This window comes from Cavenderia fasciculata (genome assembly GCF_000203815.1).
Source record: "Cavenderia fasciculata unplaced genomic scaffold Scf_EUAJFUG02HR96I-5, whole genome shotgun sequence".
Classification (NCBI taxonomy): Eukaryota; Evosea; class Eumycetozoa; order Acytosteliales; family Cavenderiaceae; genus Cavenderia; species Cavenderia fasciculata.
The window spans coordinates 2,722,819-2,740,320 of NW_004457624.1; the positions used below are offsets into that span (position 1 = coordinate 2,722,819).

General features: G+C 32.6%; 8 protein-coding genes across 8 annotated transcripts; 6 read left to right on the forward strand and 2 right to left on the reverse strand.

The window, feature by feature from the left end:
- Positions 1–18: 18 nt before the first annotated feature.
- rapA (Ras GTPase) lies at positions 19–960 on the forward strand (the record flags this gene model as incomplete). The annotated part of the gene is made up of 3 exons (XM_004350982.1): positions 19–68; positions 160–208; positions 496–960. 3 exons carry the CDS (start codon positions 19–21, stop codon positions 958–960), a joined length of 564 nt encoding a protein of 187 aa, XP_004351034.1.
- Positions 961–1,636: 676 nt separating this feature from the next.
- On the reverse strand, positions 1,637–1,852 carry DFA_12096 (uncharacterized protein; the record flags this gene model as incomplete). Its single annotated transcript, XM_004350983.1, has 1 exon — positions 1,637–1,852. The coding sequence occupies one exon, from the start codon at positions 1,850–1,852 to the stop codon at positions 1,637–1,639; it is 216 nt and encodes a 71-aa protein (XP_004351035.1).
- A 548-nt stretch (positions 1,853–2,400) lies between these two features.
- Positions 2,401–4,076, forward strand: sod2 (superoxide dismutase; the record flags this gene model as incomplete). The annotated part of the gene is made up of 4 exons (XM_004350984.1): positions 2,401–2,783; positions 2,883–3,078; positions 3,268–3,353; positions 3,989–4,076. The coding sequence occupies 4 exons, from the start codon at positions 2,401–2,403 to the stop codon at positions 4,074–4,076; spliced, it is 753 nt and encodes a 250-aa protein (XP_004351036.1).
- A 569-nt stretch (positions 4,077–4,645) lies between these two features.
- Positions 4,646–4,924, forward strand: DFA_12098 (uncharacterized protein; the record flags this gene model as incomplete). Its single annotated transcript, XM_004350985.1, has 2 exons — positions 4,646–4,658; positions 4,740–4,924. 2 exons carry the CDS (start codon positions 4,646–4,648, stop codon positions 4,922–4,924), a joined length of 198 nt encoding a protein of 65 aa, XP_004351037.1.
- A 945-nt stretch (positions 4,925–5,869) lies between these two features.
- On the forward strand, positions 5,870–8,674 carry DFA_12099 (uncharacterized protein; the record flags this gene model as incomplete). The annotated part of the gene is made up of 7 exons (XM_004350986.1): positions 5,870–5,970; positions 6,121–6,253; positions 6,347–6,540; positions 6,828–6,851; positions 6,897–8,013; positions 8,078–8,364; positions 8,449–8,674. The coding sequence occupies 7 exons, from the start codon at positions 5,870–5,872 to the stop codon at positions 8,672–8,674; spliced, it is 2,082 nt and encodes a 693-aa protein (XP_004351038.1).
- Positions 8,675–8,875: 201 nt separating this feature from the next.
- DFA_12100 (uncharacterized protein) lies at positions 8,876–10,502 on the forward strand (the record flags this gene model as incomplete). The annotated part of the gene is made up of 2 exons (XM_004350987.1): positions 8,876–9,581; positions 9,643–10,502. 2 exons carry the CDS (start codon positions 8,876–8,878, stop codon positions 10,500–10,502), a joined length of 1,566 nt encoding a protein of 521 aa, XP_004351039.1.
- Positions 10,503–10,770: 268 nt separating this feature from the next.
- DFA_12101 (uncharacterized protein) lies at positions 10,771–14,220 on the reverse strand (the record flags this gene model as incomplete). The annotated part of the gene is made up of 2 exons (XM_004350988.1): positions 10,771–13,366; positions 14,192–14,220. 2 exons carry the CDS (start codon positions 14,218–14,220, stop codon positions 10,771–10,773), a joined length of 2,625 nt encoding a protein of 874 aa, XP_004351040.1.
- A 1,592-nt stretch (positions 14,221–15,812) lies between these two features.
- On the forward strand, positions 15,813–17,020 carry nosip (putative nitric oxide synthase-interacting protein; the record flags this gene model as incomplete). Its single annotated transcript, XM_004350989.1, has 4 exons — positions 15,813–15,976; positions 16,045–16,327; positions 16,412–16,807; positions 16,919–17,020. 4 exons carry the CDS (start codon positions 15,813–15,815, stop codon positions 17,018–17,020), a joined length of 945 nt encoding a protein of 314 aa, XP_004351041.1.
- Positions 17,021–17,502: the final 482 nt, after the last annotated feature.

A 17,502-nucleotide genomic window follows, 5' to 3' on the forward strand; every position in this document is an offset into this window, starting at 1 on the left:
ATATATAATAATAATAACATGCCTCTCAGAGAATTCAAAATCGTCGTTTTAGGTTCAGGTGGTGTTGGGTATGTACAATCAATCAAACAGACAAACAGACAGATGAATACCAAACTAACATATCTATATAACTACTTTATCATATCCATCATCTAATAGTAAATCCGCACTTACCGTACAATTCGTACAAGGTATTTTTGTTGAAAAGGCAGGTATCAAAATGACTAAATATAAATAATCATTAATAATAATAATAATAATAATAATCATAAAGTATCATGCGATGAGATATATATGTAGATGCAAAGGACAAGACATAGGACAAACAAAAATCGATAAGATTAGATTCAAAAAAAAAAAAAAAAAAACAAATAGAGATACAAACAAACAAACAAAATAAGATAATAATGTTATTTAAAAATGACAAGACTGTTATATTAACTTACTTTCTATCTCTCTTTTATTCATATTTATTTCTATTTATTATTATTATAGTATGATCCAACTATTGAAGATTCATACCGTAAACAAGTTGAAGTTGATGGAAATCAATGTATGCTCGAAATTTTGGATACTGCCGGTACTGAACAATTCACAGCCATGAGAGATCTCTACATGAAGAATGGACAAGGTTTCGTTCTCGTCTACAGTATCATTTCCAACTCTACTTTTAACGAACTCCCAGATCTCCGTGAACAAATTCTCCGTGTCAAGGACTGCGAAGATGTCCCAATGGTTTTGGTTGGTAACAAGTGCGATCTCCACGATCAACGTGTCATCACCACCGAACAAGGAGAGGAACTCTCTCGTAAGTTTTCAGGATGTGTGTTTTTGGAAGCCTCTGCCAAGAACAAGATCAATGTCGAACAAATTTTCTACGATCTCATCCGTCAAATCAACAGAAAGAACCCAGTCGGTCCAACAAAGGACAAGAAGAAGTCTAGCTGTGTTTTATTGTAATCATTTTTAATCCCTCCTCACCTCCCTCAACAACCATCGTCTCACATCTCATCATCATCACCCATTCACTTTCCCCAACCTTTCCCTCGTACATAATAACAAACAACAACCAACAACAAACAACAACATAACAAGAGTAGTGTCATAACAATACAACAACCACAGACACACACACTAATCACTCTTATAAAAGTGATAAAAAAAAAGAACATTATAGTAATAATAATAATAACTAGTAATAACAAATACCCTTTTTCTTACCCTCGTCGTTTTTTTCAAAAATAATAATAATAAAAAATAAAAAAAATTAATAATAATAAAAAATATCAATCATCCCCTTGTATTATTAATCCTAACTCTTTCATATATGTACGTATATATATATATGTGTATATCTTTGCTTTGTGTTATATTATTCTTTATTTACAATTGTTATATTTATCACCATTCATTCAGATGATTGAATGATTACCAATCCATTCATTATCGATTGAAATGATGATGGTGAGGTTGGAGTTAGGGTTGTGTATCCATCACCAATTCCAATCCGGAATCGATATGATGAACAATATATATCCATAGATTCGTTCGTTTTATCTGGGTCTATTTTTGATAAGCACGTTTTTAAAAAGTAAGAGACTTGTTGTGAAAGTAGGTATGATCACATTGATGATGATTATTGAGCAGTAGTTGCAGGTTGTGACTTTGTTGTGGTATCTTCTTCAGCAGCATCTGCATATTGATTGATAAAGTTCTCTTTGTGTTCTCGTGTCTCTTTGTAAAGTAGTACACAAGTAGCAGTCATTGAAACTCCATAGATTACATAGTTGAACTTTTGAAAGTTTCTTAGGAATCTAATTGACTTTGATCTTGAAAGATTGAATAATCCCATAGTTGTTATATTGTTCTATCTATCTATCTATCGTTGCTGACTACAAGTTATCTTTAAACAAAAGCTCATTGAATCCATTCATCTCTTTGAAGAGGAAAAAAAAAATAAAAAAAAATAAAAAAAAATCATCAAACAAAAAGAGTATAATAGTATAATACTATTATATTTCTATTATTATTTTGTTATTATAATGAATCTAACATATATATATCATCCATCATTATTATATTATCATTACCATCTCTTATCTTTCTCTATACATCAACCATTATACTCTAGAGTTAGGTTAGTTAGGGTTAACAGAGATATATTAGACTTGAAATTATGAACACAATGAATAATGAATAATGATTACTTTGTCAAAGTACATTCGAACACAATGATAGCATCAGTCCAGTTTCCTTTTTAGGATTATATATTTGACAAGGGTTATTGAAAAAAAAATCAAAAATTGCTTTGGTGAAGATCGCAGCTGGGTTGCAAATCTTGCTAACAGTAACTAATCACTTCTTTAACTAACTGTACAAATACAATTAACAATAATAACAATGATTAGTAGATTTACATCAACCAACCTTTTAAGAGGTGCAGTCAGATATTATGGCTCAACATCAACCTCTTACACATTGCCAGACCTCCCATACGACTACAAAGCACTTGAACCGGTCATTGCCGGTGAGATCATGGAGATTCATCACAAGAAGCATCACCAAGCCTACGTCACCAACTTGAATGCTTCTCTTGAAAAGTATGCTGCTGCAGAGTCTGCCAAGGACGTTGCTGCCATGATTGGTCTCCAATCTGCCATCAAGTTTAACGGTGGTGGCCATGTCAATCACAGCATCTTTTGGACTAACCTTGCTCCAAAGAATGCTCAAGGTGGTGTATCTCCATCTGGTCCACTCGCTGATGCCATTAATCAACAATTTGGGTATGTAAAACTTATAATAATAATAATAATAATAATGATGATTATGATTCATATCTCTTACTTACATTTCATTCCTCTTGTTGTTCTATATATATATAGTTCACTTGAAAAGTTTATTGAAAAGTTTAATGCTCAAACTGTTGCCATTCAAGGTTCAGGTTGGGGTTGGTTGGGCTATGACAAGGCTAATAGCAAGCTTGTCATCTCTAGCTGTGCCAATCAAGATCCACTCTCTACCATTGGTTTAACTCCACTTTTGGGTATTGATGTCTGGGAACATGCTTACTATCTTCAAGTATGTATCAAGTCACTAAAAAACAACTGGATTATATATATATATATATAATGTATACAAGGTTACTAATGTTTGTTTACCGACCGATTTAATTAAATTTAAATTTAAATTTAATTTTGATTGATTGATTGATCAATTGGTTGAATTTTAAATGAAATCAAATTAAATGAAATTAATTAATTTCAATAGTACAAGAATGCTAGAGCTGACTACTTGAAGAACATTTGGCAAATTGTTAACTGGAGTAATGTTGCCGAGAGATACTCAAAGGCAAAGTAAATGATTTATCAGCTGATGTCATATTCCTCAACACACCACACACACACCAATCAAAATACACTCTATGGAATAGATAAAAGATAGATATAGATAGATTATATATATATTATATAAACAACCACTATCACCTACAGCCCTACCTATAATAACAAGATTACAACAACTTTATTTTATTTTTGAAAAATGGAATAAATATAATCACCATAAAACACAAAAAAATAATGTAGAAAAGAAATAATAATCAATCAATCAATCTATATAATAATAAGATCCATCTATTTTATTTTATTCTCTATCACACTTCCTCCTCACTCGTTTCTCAATTGATGAATAGTCATTTTTTGACAAAATCAATCTGTTGATCAATCGACCAAAATTCGGGGTTTCAAATCAACAACAAATGACACAAATTTATTATGGTTGATAGGTGATATTATCAAATGATGTAGAAAGGGTTGAAATGAGGATTGTGGATGATGTCAGAATTGGAGGAGCAAGTAATGGATCAAAAACGAGTGGCTTTGAATTTTCCAAAAGAAAGAGGGGTATACCTTTTATTCAAGACATGTTAATATTTATACCCATCATTAATAGTGATGGGATGGGATGGGGTTGATATAATATAGTTTAGGAGATTAAAACATATTCATGATAAAATAGCCTTTAACCTTGTCAATTTATTATATTCCATTCATTGGATGGATAATAGAATTGAATAGACTTTTTCTCAACAATCTACAATTAAAAATAGTGATAGAGTAGAGAAAGAGAGAATCAAAAAAAACAAATAGCATTATTTACCCAAACAATGGTAATCATTATTTTTATAAACAATTGTCCTTAGCTCAACACATCAGTGGGCAAATCATCCAGATAAGTAGGGGTTTGTGATGTTGACTGACTTTATAATTTAAGGATGATATCATGAGTGCAAAGAGGAAATAATAAAAAAGACAAAAGAGTTGTTGGATAAATTAATTCAAAGTATAAATAAATGTAAGTTGTATGAGATGAATAGGGTGTAGGGTGGAAGCTAGACAGATATTGAAATTAAAACAACTTCAAACAACCCTTCTTCTTTCCTCAACTCTATAAATAGAAATTAAATAATTGTTTAATTAATTCATTCAATTAATCAACCAACCAACCAAGCAAACAACCAACCAAATATTTCCAATTTAATTGTTTAACAATTAAAATTTATTCGATTCACCTATATATATATAATATAAAATATAATACTCTTGGGATCCAATAAAAACTTTTTCCCAAAATAAATAAATAAACAATGTCAATAATAAGTAAATATTATTAATTTGAATTTCCAAAACTATATATTATGATACTAATACTATTATTTCTTTTTTTTTTTTTCCTTTTAGGTATTTTTTCATCAAATCCATATTTACTAAAAAGTGGTGGCCAATTAAATAACAACAAAAATAATAATTATAAATCCATGAGTGATTCCTATTCCTCTCTAACAACAACAACAAGTAATAATAGAATAGTAGCAAACTCTGCTTATATAATTTATGAATGTTGGTGGGATGATTATAAAAAATAATAATAATAATCGTAAATATTAATAATAACTTATCTGATCACCAAACCCAATAACAATACAAAGAAATAAATAATTCGAATCTGTATATCGACCTACCACGCTTGTTCCTTAATTCTAATTCTTGATCACGCAAATATAATATTATATTAATATTACCCACCCCCCTTTTGTTATTACACTACAATTGAACAAACAAAATACTAGTTTATATCTATTCCAACTACTGACTGAACAATAGACCACCACAACACACTCATTTATGCAGAGACATACGAGTTGACGAGTGACTGATCATGCGTTTAACAGTAATTAAATGCTAATTAATAAGAACACATGTGATTGAATCTTTCCCAAAATTGAGATACGGATAGATAGACAAGATGGATGGACAAGTCAGACAGACACAGACAGTCACATGTACGATACAACTATCACCATTCGATCGAATTGACAGTTGACAGTTGACAGTTGACAGGTACCCATATTTGTTTGATTCCTTATCTATGTTTGTTTCTTGCAAAAGCAAGTGTTGTTTAAATTGATGATGTTGTAGACGGTAGAGACGACTATTCGATCGTCGATGAATAGAATATCTAAACTCTCGTCGTCGGCTGTAGTATTGTTGTTGTTGACTGTCATTAATCGATTCCTTTGAATTCAAGATGGTCTATAGGTCACCTATTAGACTTGAGGTAAGTACTTAATTATTATAATGACATGAATGGTTCTTTGTCTCTTGAAGAAATCTCTTTGTCTTTTTTTTTTATTTTTATTTTTAATTATTTTTTTCTTGACTTTGAGAGAATGAAGAAGCAATGTGTTCAAAAACATACCAAAATTAATCATATAAATAACTACTACTACTTCAGTTCTATAGACTTATAGATTAACAGATATTTCATCATCATCATCATCATCTAATATATATATATACATACAACAACAATGTCATCATCAGGAAAATACGTTGGTTTAGGTCCAAGAGACTCCTCTGAAAGTCCATTCCCAGACACATTTTTGAACTGGAGAGAGTTGATCTACTTTAGGTACATACATACATACATACATACATACATACATACACATGAAACAAACAAAAGGTAGATAGATATAGTTGTACTAACATTTATTCACATTACTATCTATATATCTATCTATCTATCTATCTATCTATCTATCTATCTATCTATCTCTAGATCATGGCAAGCAAGCGGTCTTGTACCATTTGTTTATTATTTCTTATTCATTGTTGGTTTCATCCTCTTTATTTCAGAGATTGTTGTTAATACCATTGCTTTCAAGGCTGGTGGTTTCTTCCTCGGTCTTCTTGTAACTATCAATCAATAATTCGACTTTAGATAATACTCGTCGTCATTCATTGCTAATATCTTCCCTCCTTGATTCTAAAATATTTATTTATAGTATGGTATTATTCAATTTATTGGTATTGTATTTGGAGGTAGAATCATGGCTGAGGTCGTTCTCTCCATCTTTGACATTAGAGACAATATTTACAGAACTGCTGCTGGATCAAACAACGTCATTTCACACCAACCACAACCAAACCCATACATGTCTAGCTCTGCATCATCTGATCAATACAACAATGCTCCAAAGTACCAAGAACCATACCAAGGAATTTAAACAATTCACCTTTAACATACAACAAACAAACAAACATACAAACATAAACTCAACTCAACCCAACCTACTAACCTCAACACACAATATGTGACACTAGTAGTACTTCATCACTGTAAATTGGTATATCAATCATCTTAATCCACCAAACCAACTCAACTCAACCTATATTAAATACACCTTTTTGTGAATAAAGACTCTTTTTTTGATCGATTAAGCTTAATTATTAAATATATATAGTAAATATTGTATTTTCATTCAGACGACTCGACTACGAGATTTTCAAGTATTTATTTAATAATTGAAAGAGTACTCAGAGATAGACATAAAGAGATAAAGAGATGATGTTATCAAGATGGACACAAAGTGTAGTTAGATGTACTTCATCAGCATCATTGTATTCTTCATTACAATCGATTTCATATTGTACAACATCACCAATTAAAAAGATTAAATCAAATGTACTTCCTCCTCCTCCTCCTTCTTCTTCAACATCAGAACAACCAATAATAAAGAAGAAATCAACATATATAAAACGATCAGATCAACAAGCAATTGATTCGATTGTAAAGACAAGAAGAAGAGATGCTGAATATACATCAAATGATCAAAAACTATTGGAACGGTCACCCGAAGATCGTAAATTATCACAAGTAGATTACTTTAAGAAACTTAGTAAATTGGGTAGATATGAAGAAGCGAGTACATTGTACAAGTATTTGGGTACAAACAAGAGAACTGTATTTGCCTACGAGAATCTATTGTTGGCGTGTGCCGTTTCAGGCAAGTTTAACGAGTCATGGCACGTCTACAATCAAATGAAAAAGGATTCACTCAAACCTTCTATTTACACGTTGGCACATCTCCTACAGACATGTACTACTGCACGTGGCATATCAAACGAGAGAATTGGTGAACGTGTCGACAAGGTGATTGCAGAGTGTGAAAAGTATGATGTTGCAATGACCACCACCTTTCTCAATATTGTCATGAAGGCATTGGTGTATGTCGGTCAGCATGACAAGGCACTCGAGTTTGTCAATAATATGAAAGGGGCAGGTGTCAAGCCCGACATTGCAACCTACACAACATTGGTCGTTGCCATGTCTGAAGAGTACAAACAACGAACTGGATTCCTCGAAAGTAAGTTTGGCCTGTTGCATACAATCAACACATCACACAATTCACAAGAATTGGACGAGTTGCGATCAGACGGTGTTAAACAAATAGAAAAATACACTGGAATCATTAAACTACTCAAAAAGAGTAATGTCAAGGTCGATCGTTATTTCATCAATACAGTATTACACGCTTGTAAACTTACAAATAATCCACAAGGTGTATTCCAAGTTTACGATACCTTTAAAGAAATGAATTATACAAAAGATATTCAAAGTGATACAAAAACTTATGATATTTTAATTTCTACTTGTTGTTATACAAATAAGGTAAACTATATATATATATATTAGAGAGATAAATAATATATTGTATTAATTTTGTTTTATTTAGATTGATAAAGGATTAGAATTATTTGAAGATATGATTAATTATAATGTTAGACCAGATGTTGGATTGATTAATTCACTTTTTAGATTAGTTTTACGTATTGCATCTACGAAACAAGAAAATATTTATGATGTCGATGTATTTATGGATCGTATCATAAAATATATGGAAAGATATCAAATATTACCAAACAAGGATACTTTCCAAGTTTTAATACCAACCTATTCAAAATTACAAAGATTTGAAAAAGCTTATGAATTATTATTGGAAATGAAGGTTTTAAATATAAAGTATGTAAAAAAGAAAGATATAGAAAAAGTATAAATAATATTGATTGATTTATTTACCTTAACCGTTATTTAATATTTTAATAGACCAAGTATTAAAGATTATACAGGATTAATTGTTGGTATTCAAGGTGATTTTGAAAAGGTGATGAAAATATTTAGAGTCATTGTTTCACAACGTATAAAGTTGACACCAGAGTTTATCAGTATCATTTTAAAGATTGCTAAAAAGAAAGGATCAGATGAAAATATCGAGGAAATTGCAAAGGGTATAAGAGAACTTGAAAATCAAACTTTAAATAAATCAATTTAAATTTAATTCAAACAATTAGTATTCATAAAAGTAAAAGAGTATAAATACTTTTTAAAAAATATTTATTGATTTATCTGATTGTCGTCTTTGAATATGCATTAGACGAAAAAAAACGACCGATGGGTCGACATCCAAATTTCTAGATTAGTCGAAAGCTTAGTTAGTTATAAAGATAGCACTATAATAGTAGTAGTAGTAGTCATGTCATATAGAATAGATGAGACAAACAAAGAGATTGGTCGTGATGTCAAGTCATGCGAATCAATGACAAAAGGGTCACTGTTGTTTGAAGAGCAATCATTTGCATCTATCCCATTGTCATTGACTTCGAATCTTTGTATGTTGTGTTGTAGTAGTTTAGTAGAGAAACAAGCAACTACTACTACTACTCCTACCGAAAAGACAGCTGTCACCTCGTCTGTAGAATGTACCTATGGTTGTGGATACAAGTTTTGCACTGAAAAGTGTATGTCGGATATCGTACATCAATTGGAATGCTCGTTTATCAATCGTACAGAACAAGCTTCAAGAGAGGAAGGAATCGACTTGTATTTTGCATTGTTACTCTTACGTATTCTCATCAAGAAGCATGTTGAAAACGATCGATTCAACGAGACTGTCGGTCGATTATCATCCAACAGAGAGGCATTCAAAACAAACAATCCAACATGGCTCGCCAAGCAACAACGCTTTGCCGACACTCTCAACAAGTATTTGGTCAATGACAAGGTTGAAGAATCGCTTCTCTCCTTTTTCGATCATGACGAGATTGTAAACACTGCTTGCACCATCATCACAAACTCGTTTGGTGAAACCTCCAACAATACAACCATTACAAATGGTTTCTTTTATCAAGCCGCCCTTTTAAATCATTCTTGTCAACCAAATGCTTTCTTTTCTTTTAATGGTATGTAAATAGAAGAGTAAGGATAGGCTAGGACAAGATACTAATTGTTCTATTTATTTAGGAGACAAGTTACAAATGAGAGTAGTCAAGGATATGGATAAAGATGATAGTATATATGACAGTTATGTTGATTTATTGTTACCAACTTATGAACGTCAATTGGGATTGTTAAAATCAAAGAACTTCTTTTGTCAATGCAAAAGATGTAGTACTCGTGAGGATTGCCATCTTTCGAGTATAAATTGTGTTGGAAAGGATTGTCAATCATGGATTGCACCATTAATTGGAAAGAAAGAGAATAAGGAGGATGGATCAACAAGTCTAACCGTAACATGGGGTTGTGATGATTGTACTGGTACAGCTTCAGAGAGTCACGTTAAAAATATTCAAGATCAACTAGTATCATTTACAAAGTACCTTGAAAAGAGATCATATCGTGAAAATGCAGATAGATTTGTCGAGCAAGCATCAGTGACAATGGCACAATTAGAAAACAAGATTCACAAGAACCATCATGCTCGTTTGCAATACCATCTTCACATGTCCAATGCATACATTAAATTACAACAATTCAACGAATCTATTTACCATGCTAAAGTGGTCAAACGATTGGTCAAGAATGTTCTCCAGTGTGATAGAGGCGAGTTGGTAGATTGCTACAAAACAATTGGTCAACTCTTTGAACAATTATTCATCTGGTGTGTCTCACAGAGAATGAATGCACAGGAACAACAATCAAACACCATTGTCTCACCACAAGCAATGAGAAACTATTTGGCAGAATCACACAAATATTATCTCAAGGCCCACCAAGTAGCATCCATCTGTTATGGTCAAGACCATCAACAATCAACCAATTTACAATCACTCATTAAAAAAACTGATATTACAATGGCTGCCGTAACTATAACTCCAAACTAACCGAATGACATATAATAAAATAAAGGAACAAATATATATTTAATAATTCTTCTTGAGTAATATTTACAATTGGGGTTTTTTATTATTGATACATTCATTCAATATATGAGTTTGGAGGGGAAAAGTATTCGATATAATTATCTCTGTTATATAATTATTTGTTGTTAGGTTGGGGTTTGGTTTGTTTGTTCTGGTTTGTTAGTATTACTGTTTGGTTTGGTTTGATATTATTATTATTATTATTATTCTAGATAATTTGTTGTTTTTTTTAAGATGCTGTTGTTAAGATATTGATATTATTATTATTGATTAATTTCTTTTGTTGTAATTTTTGATCACGTTTTTCATTGATTGCTAATAATCTTTCCAACAATTCCTTTACACCTTGGATATGTTCAATCAACATGGTACTTTCATCGCTATCAATTTTGTTTGATTTAATGGCACGTTGGATTTGGGTTTCCTTTGCTTGTAGGACTTCTTTGAACGCGGCGAAAGCACTTGGGTGAATACCTCCACCAAAATCGACAGATTGTCTTTGAGCCTCTTCCTTTACGCTTGATATTTCCATTATTTTGTTGTTTGCGTAGCTAAAGTCTTTTACACGATTCTTTTGCTTGAGGAATGATGAAAGATCCATTCCTTGGTCCCAGTCATCTTCACTTTCTGCGTATTGATCCATTTTCATCATACCACTAGTCTTTTTGGCGAGGACGGTAGAGGGTGATTTTTTCTTTGCATTGAGGAATGAGCTTAGACTGCTTCCCATGGAATTGGCCTTGGATGATGATCCCGATGAAATGGTAGAGGATGGTGAGGGAGCCGAAGATGTCGATGTACTGGTTGTAGTGGTGGTAGTTGTAGTGTCTAGCTTGCGTGGACTACAGAGGATGGTGGTAGTCGACTGAGATGAAGTAGTTTCAAGCTTGCCATTATCAATTGTCGTGGTAGTGTGAGTAGTTGTAGTGGTTGAAGTTGATCCTCCACGTGGAGTATTATCAACAAGATCCTCAAAATCTGCAAATGGATCGTCTTCTTCTTCCTCATCTTCTTGAGTAGCAGTACTTGATTGATGTTTGAGAGTAAGTGGTGGGACTATAACCTTGGCATCACCAGCTTGTTGGTTTTCAAGACTGCCAATTTGTAGTCTTGGTAATCGAGTGGTCAATGTTGAAGAGGTTGTGGTAGTGGTCATTGTAGTTGGAGCCTTTTTAGATGACATCATGGGTGAACAATTGGCAGAGTTTGGCATTTGTGGTGAAGTTGACAATAATGGAGATGAACAACCATTACCATTGGCCAATGTTTGTTGTTGTTGTTGGTCATCTTGAAATGGAACAGTTGAGCTTGTGGTTGTTGTTAAAATAGTGGTTGATAACAATGAATCGGTTGAAGTCTCCTTTGACAATATACTGGTCGATGAACGAGACGATGAAGTAGTGACACCTACAACTGCATCTGTTTCATTGTTGATCAATGAAGACGAAGATGTCGAAGTTGATATGGTGATTGATACTGATTTTCGGTTTGATTTGTTGTTGTTATTCTGTTGACTAGAGATTGGCACCATTTTAATAATAGCCTGTGAAGATTGTTGTTGATTGATTGGTTGGAATTCTGTTGGCGATGCAATAATTGTTATTTTCGGAACAAGTTGAGTGAATTGTTGAGGTGTTGGAATATTGAGTTGCAACGATTCCAATTGAATGTCTTCTATAGATGCTTTGGATGGTTTTCTTCTATGTAATCCTCCAGGAGAACTTGAATTTTGTACAGGTGATGAGTAAGAGGTGGAGGTGTAGGAGGTGGAGGAGGATAGAGTTGTTGGAACTGATGATGATTGATCCATCAACAATGACGATGATGAACGTGAATTACTAACAGATACTGATGGTGAAATGGGTGGTGAAGTTACTACTGATATCATTTTTCTTGGTGTTTGTGGTAAAACTATATTATTATTACTACTATTATTATTATTATTATTATTGATTGAATCAATATCAAGATTTTGATGTTTATCAATAGAATTGAAACAAAAACTACATAATGTTGGTTTCCAAAGATTCTTTTCAAACTTTTTACATGGCTGTTGTTGTTGTTGTTCAGTAGAAGAAGCACTACTACTGCTGCTACTACTATTGACCAAAGTTGGGGCCAACACTCTTGGAGATGGAGGAGGAGTGACCAACTTGATTTGTTGGGGTGCCATTTTTAGAGGTTGATAGTATTCAGTACAAATGGATCGTGCGTACAACAATGGTCGTTGTTTGATTGCAATTGATTTTACTAATACAAGTTGAGGTGATTGTTTTAAAATCGCTTTTGATTTAATAATATTATTATTATAACGATTGTTATTTACTAATAATAACGTTGATGATGGTGATGATTCTTCTGTTTGTTGATGATGATTAGATGATTCTGTTTGTTTGTTATTAAAAGAGCAAGAAAAGGAAGGGTTATCATTCAATCTAATAGGTGATGCAAAAGATAGTGTTGTGGGTGAAGAGTAAATCAATTGAGCTGTCTTTTGATGATGACTTGAATCTTGGATTTTCTTTTTATCGTTTGCAGCTGTCTTTTCCAAGTGTATCTGTTCCAAATGATCCAATTCCTCTTCGATCTGATTTGAATAATGTCTTTTGGCAAAGATAGGTGATGATAATAAATCGTCTTGGGAGACTAAAACTCTCTTTTTGTTTTTGTTGTAGATAATGTTAGTGTTGCTGCTGTTGTTATAGTGGCGTATGAGGTTGATGAGTCGGGTTGTTAAATATTCTGGTGTTGGTGGTGGTGGTGATGTTTCTGTTGTTTCTGCTGCTGCTGCTATTCTGTAGTTTAATAAATTGAAATCGGAGGAACTATTAATTGTAGTAGTTGTAGTAGTAGTAGTACAAGTGGACGAGGTGATGGCTGGAGGAGTTGGAATAGAGCAGATGGAGGAGTGGAGCAGTGGTAGAAGAAGAGGAGTAGGGGTGTGATAAAAAGTATTAGAATTCATTTTCTTTAACTGCTGTTTGATTATAGGATGTGTGGTGGTGGAACAAGGGGGTGTACAAAGAAGTTGGGTCAAAACAGTGTGGATGGAATGTGATACAAGGTGGCAGCTGTGAAGGGGAAGGAGGTATGAATGTTATTGTTGTGTTGTATATTCGAATAAAGTGACAATGAAGTTGGAATTGGAGTGTGTATGCGCGATGTGCGTCGTCGCGGGTGGTTGGGGTGATAATCGCGATGTTATGTCTCCACACACACAACTAGTATTAATAACTTTTAAAATAATAATTTCAAAAACAAGGAAATTGGATTGATGGATGGATGAATGAATGGATTGGATAGATGGATGGATGGACGGACAATATCCAAAAAGGGAATTTCAACAATAACAATAGAGACGAGTGAGATATATTTAGATGGAAATAATAATAATAATAATAATAATAATAATATCCCTGGAATAAATAATAATATTGTTGCTTAAAAAAAATAATATATATGATGTTTATGCTTGGTGTATAATAATAATTATTGTTTTTAAAACAAGAATAATAATAACAAAAAAAGGTTGTAAGATATTGGTGATTGGTGAAAAAGATAAGAGGATAGTCCGTTCATATGACAATGTTATAATGGGAAAACAGGTTTGATCCAAAATGTAGGTTTGGTAAACTAAATAGTTTACAAACTAAACCAACGACATTTTTCTTGATTCCATGTTACTATCTTGAGGGGTGATGTTAACCTCTCTCTCTTCTCTCTCTTCCTCTCTCTCTCTCTCTCTCTCTCTATCTTTTTTGGTTCACTAGATTGAATGTGGTAAAAGATTATATGCGAGTTGTGCTATTATTATTATTATTATTATTATTGTTTTCCAGTTGCCCACCCAATAAATACAAAATCATTTTACCGTATTAATTCCACAACAATATTAATACCGTCATAATAATAATAAATAATATAATAATATAATAATAATATACCCCCAACTCTATTATGCTTACACATAAACATCTTTTAATTCTATTCTTTTTGTTTTAAACTTTTTAAAACAACCTATATGAATGAAAAGTATTTATAATAATGTTTACCCTCTCCCTCCTCAGTGTGAACCACCACCTGGATATACCGATTACACCAAAACAGAGAATACATCATTAACATAGGTTAATATTAATATTTCGATGATCGATCATCCAATATGATTTATCAACCACCTACCCCTCCTCCAAAATAGGTAACACCACGTTGATTATTATTCTGATTCGTCATAACGATTGATGACAGCTATCACTATTATTACTATTATTACCATACCATTAATCTCTCTCTCTCTCTCTCTTTGTTAACTATCTATTATCTAAATGAAGTAAGGGGATGGTTGAACTAACCAACTAACCAACGAAGCTATAACTATATATCTTTATCTGTTATCTGTGTGTTGTGGTAATACAAGTGAACTGATAGGTAGAGATATTGATTGACAATGAAAGGTGAAAGCGATATAACGCTTGGGTACATAGCATAAATAAGACAAAGACACTAATATAAATGCGACCCTCTCTCGTAGATGGTGATGGTGACACCTTACTCGCGAGTTGGATTGGACAAATGTCGTTCTCTTCTCCCTTTGACGTTTGACAATAAACTTACCTCATTGAGAAATTATTATAATAAAGTATTCTTTCTTTTCTTTTCTGTCTGTTGGAATGTTTGAAGAGGTTCTGCTGCTTTGCTCGTTTGTTGAGGAGAAGAAAAGGAGAAGTTAGACAAAATGGGTTTGGGTTTGAATGAGTAGCCTGTTGCCGATCGGATGGTGGTGGCCTCTCGTTTCTTTGTGTGTGTTTGTTTAGGTAGTTATTCAAAGTTATCGATACTGAGCCTGAGCAAACAATCAGTTTGTTGAGAAAGCAGAGCCATTCAGTGAACACACTGAAAATAGGGGTCAAAGATAAAATCTCAACAAAAATGACGACCAAATGGGTCACGGATAGCACAACCAATCACGCCATCACCAGCACATTACTACTAGATCTTGTTTTCATACACAAGCAATGGGTGATCGTGTGTCTCTGTTTGCATTGTATGTTCACCCACCCCTTGATCGGCTAACTCACTTATCTCAGATAGATTTAATAGTATCTCTATTTCAAGTACTCTTTTAATTAAATAAATATTAATTGAAATAAATAAATAGTGTAGAATTTATTGAGCGAGAGTCGGGAAGGAAGAATATCTATACTTTTTTTTTACTTTCTTTTTTTTTTATTTTTATCACAAGAGAAAGAGATAGGTACAATACAGATAGATATGCCAAGACACTCAAAGAATCCAGCATCAAAAGGTCAATTTACGTATCATGAAAGACAACAATTAGAGTATGGAACTTCAAAGGTTCGTTTGGGTAAGGATTCAATTAAAGACTTTGATTCGTGTAGTATATGTTTAGCTAGTTTTGTTACTCCTCAGTGTTGGTATGTTACTGTGTACATATATATAGATAGATATAGGTTTAACTAACAATCTTTATGATGTTGTTTAGTCCAAAAGGTCATATATATTGTAAAGAATGTATATTGACATCACTATTGAAACAAAAGAAAGCAAACAAGGAAAAAGAGAAACAATGGGACCAACAACAAGTAAAGATTAAACAACAAGAACAAGAAAAAAAGTTACAAGAAGAGGATAGTAAACTAAAAGAGTTTGAATCGAATAATGTAACTTTTTTAGAAAATGAAAAGACCAGCAGTACATCTACAACAAATACAAACACGAATAACAATCATCTTGATAAAGATGGTAAACCAAATCCTTTTTGGGTTGTAAGTAACTTACACATGCAAATGCACAACATGTGATCATATGATGTTTGTAGATTCTTACTTTTATCGTCCAATTATTTTTAGTCAAGTTTAATACCAAGTCCACTTAAACAAGTTAAAACGATTGATAAACCAACAATGAATACTGTTTGTCCAGAAGGTAACCACCCATTACTTTCTAAACAATTGATTACTCTTAAATTTAAATCAATTTCAAATCAAAAATCAAATAACAATAAGAATAATGAAGACAACGACGACGAAGAAGATGTAGATAATGGAAATGGTTATTGTTGTCCAATTTGCGAAAAGACATTGACCAATATTCACAAATTAAAAGCGTTAAAGACATGTGGACATGTATTCTGCTCACCATGTTTGGAAAAGTTGAATGAAACCAACAAAAAACAAACACCTTTGGAGACAAAGCAATGTTTGACCTGTCAAAAGGATTATGACAGTGATCAAGTTATTTCATTGGTATGTGGAGGTTCGGGATACGCTGGTGGCGGTCACGAATTAATTGTAAAGAAATATTCTCCAACTGCTATGATATAATCAATAAATATATTTTGTAAATGGAAATAATAGAACACTGCACTAAATATCCTGAAAGCGGAGGACCAATGTTCGGACGCTGGTGGCGGTCACGAATTAATTGCAAAGAAATATTCTCCAACTGCTATGATATAATCAATAAATATATTTTGTAAATGGAAATAATAGGACAATGCACTAAATATCCTGAAAGCAGAGGATCAATGTTCGTGTTTGATATTCTCAATATTTTGGAAAACAATTTTGATAAAGGAAAGAAATTATTTCCAGTTTGTGACTCAAAGAATAATATTATTTCTTTTAATTAATTAGGGGGGGGGTGTTTGCTAGATGGATATTGGAGAATCCCATATTCATCTAGACAAACAGTTTTTAAATTTGATTTACACACGGCGTAAAAAGAAATTTGGTTTTGTTTGGTAATATTATATTCGAAGTAAGAGAATGTTTATGCGTTCATAACGAACGATTGCAACTTCTCTTGAAGAGTATTTTAAAGATGACTGATTATTTTATTTCAATCAACCCATTTATTTATAGTAGCCAAAGAATTTAGCAATTGTGGAACAATTCTCATACATTTACCAATTTTCCAAAAAAATTCTATTATTGCAATA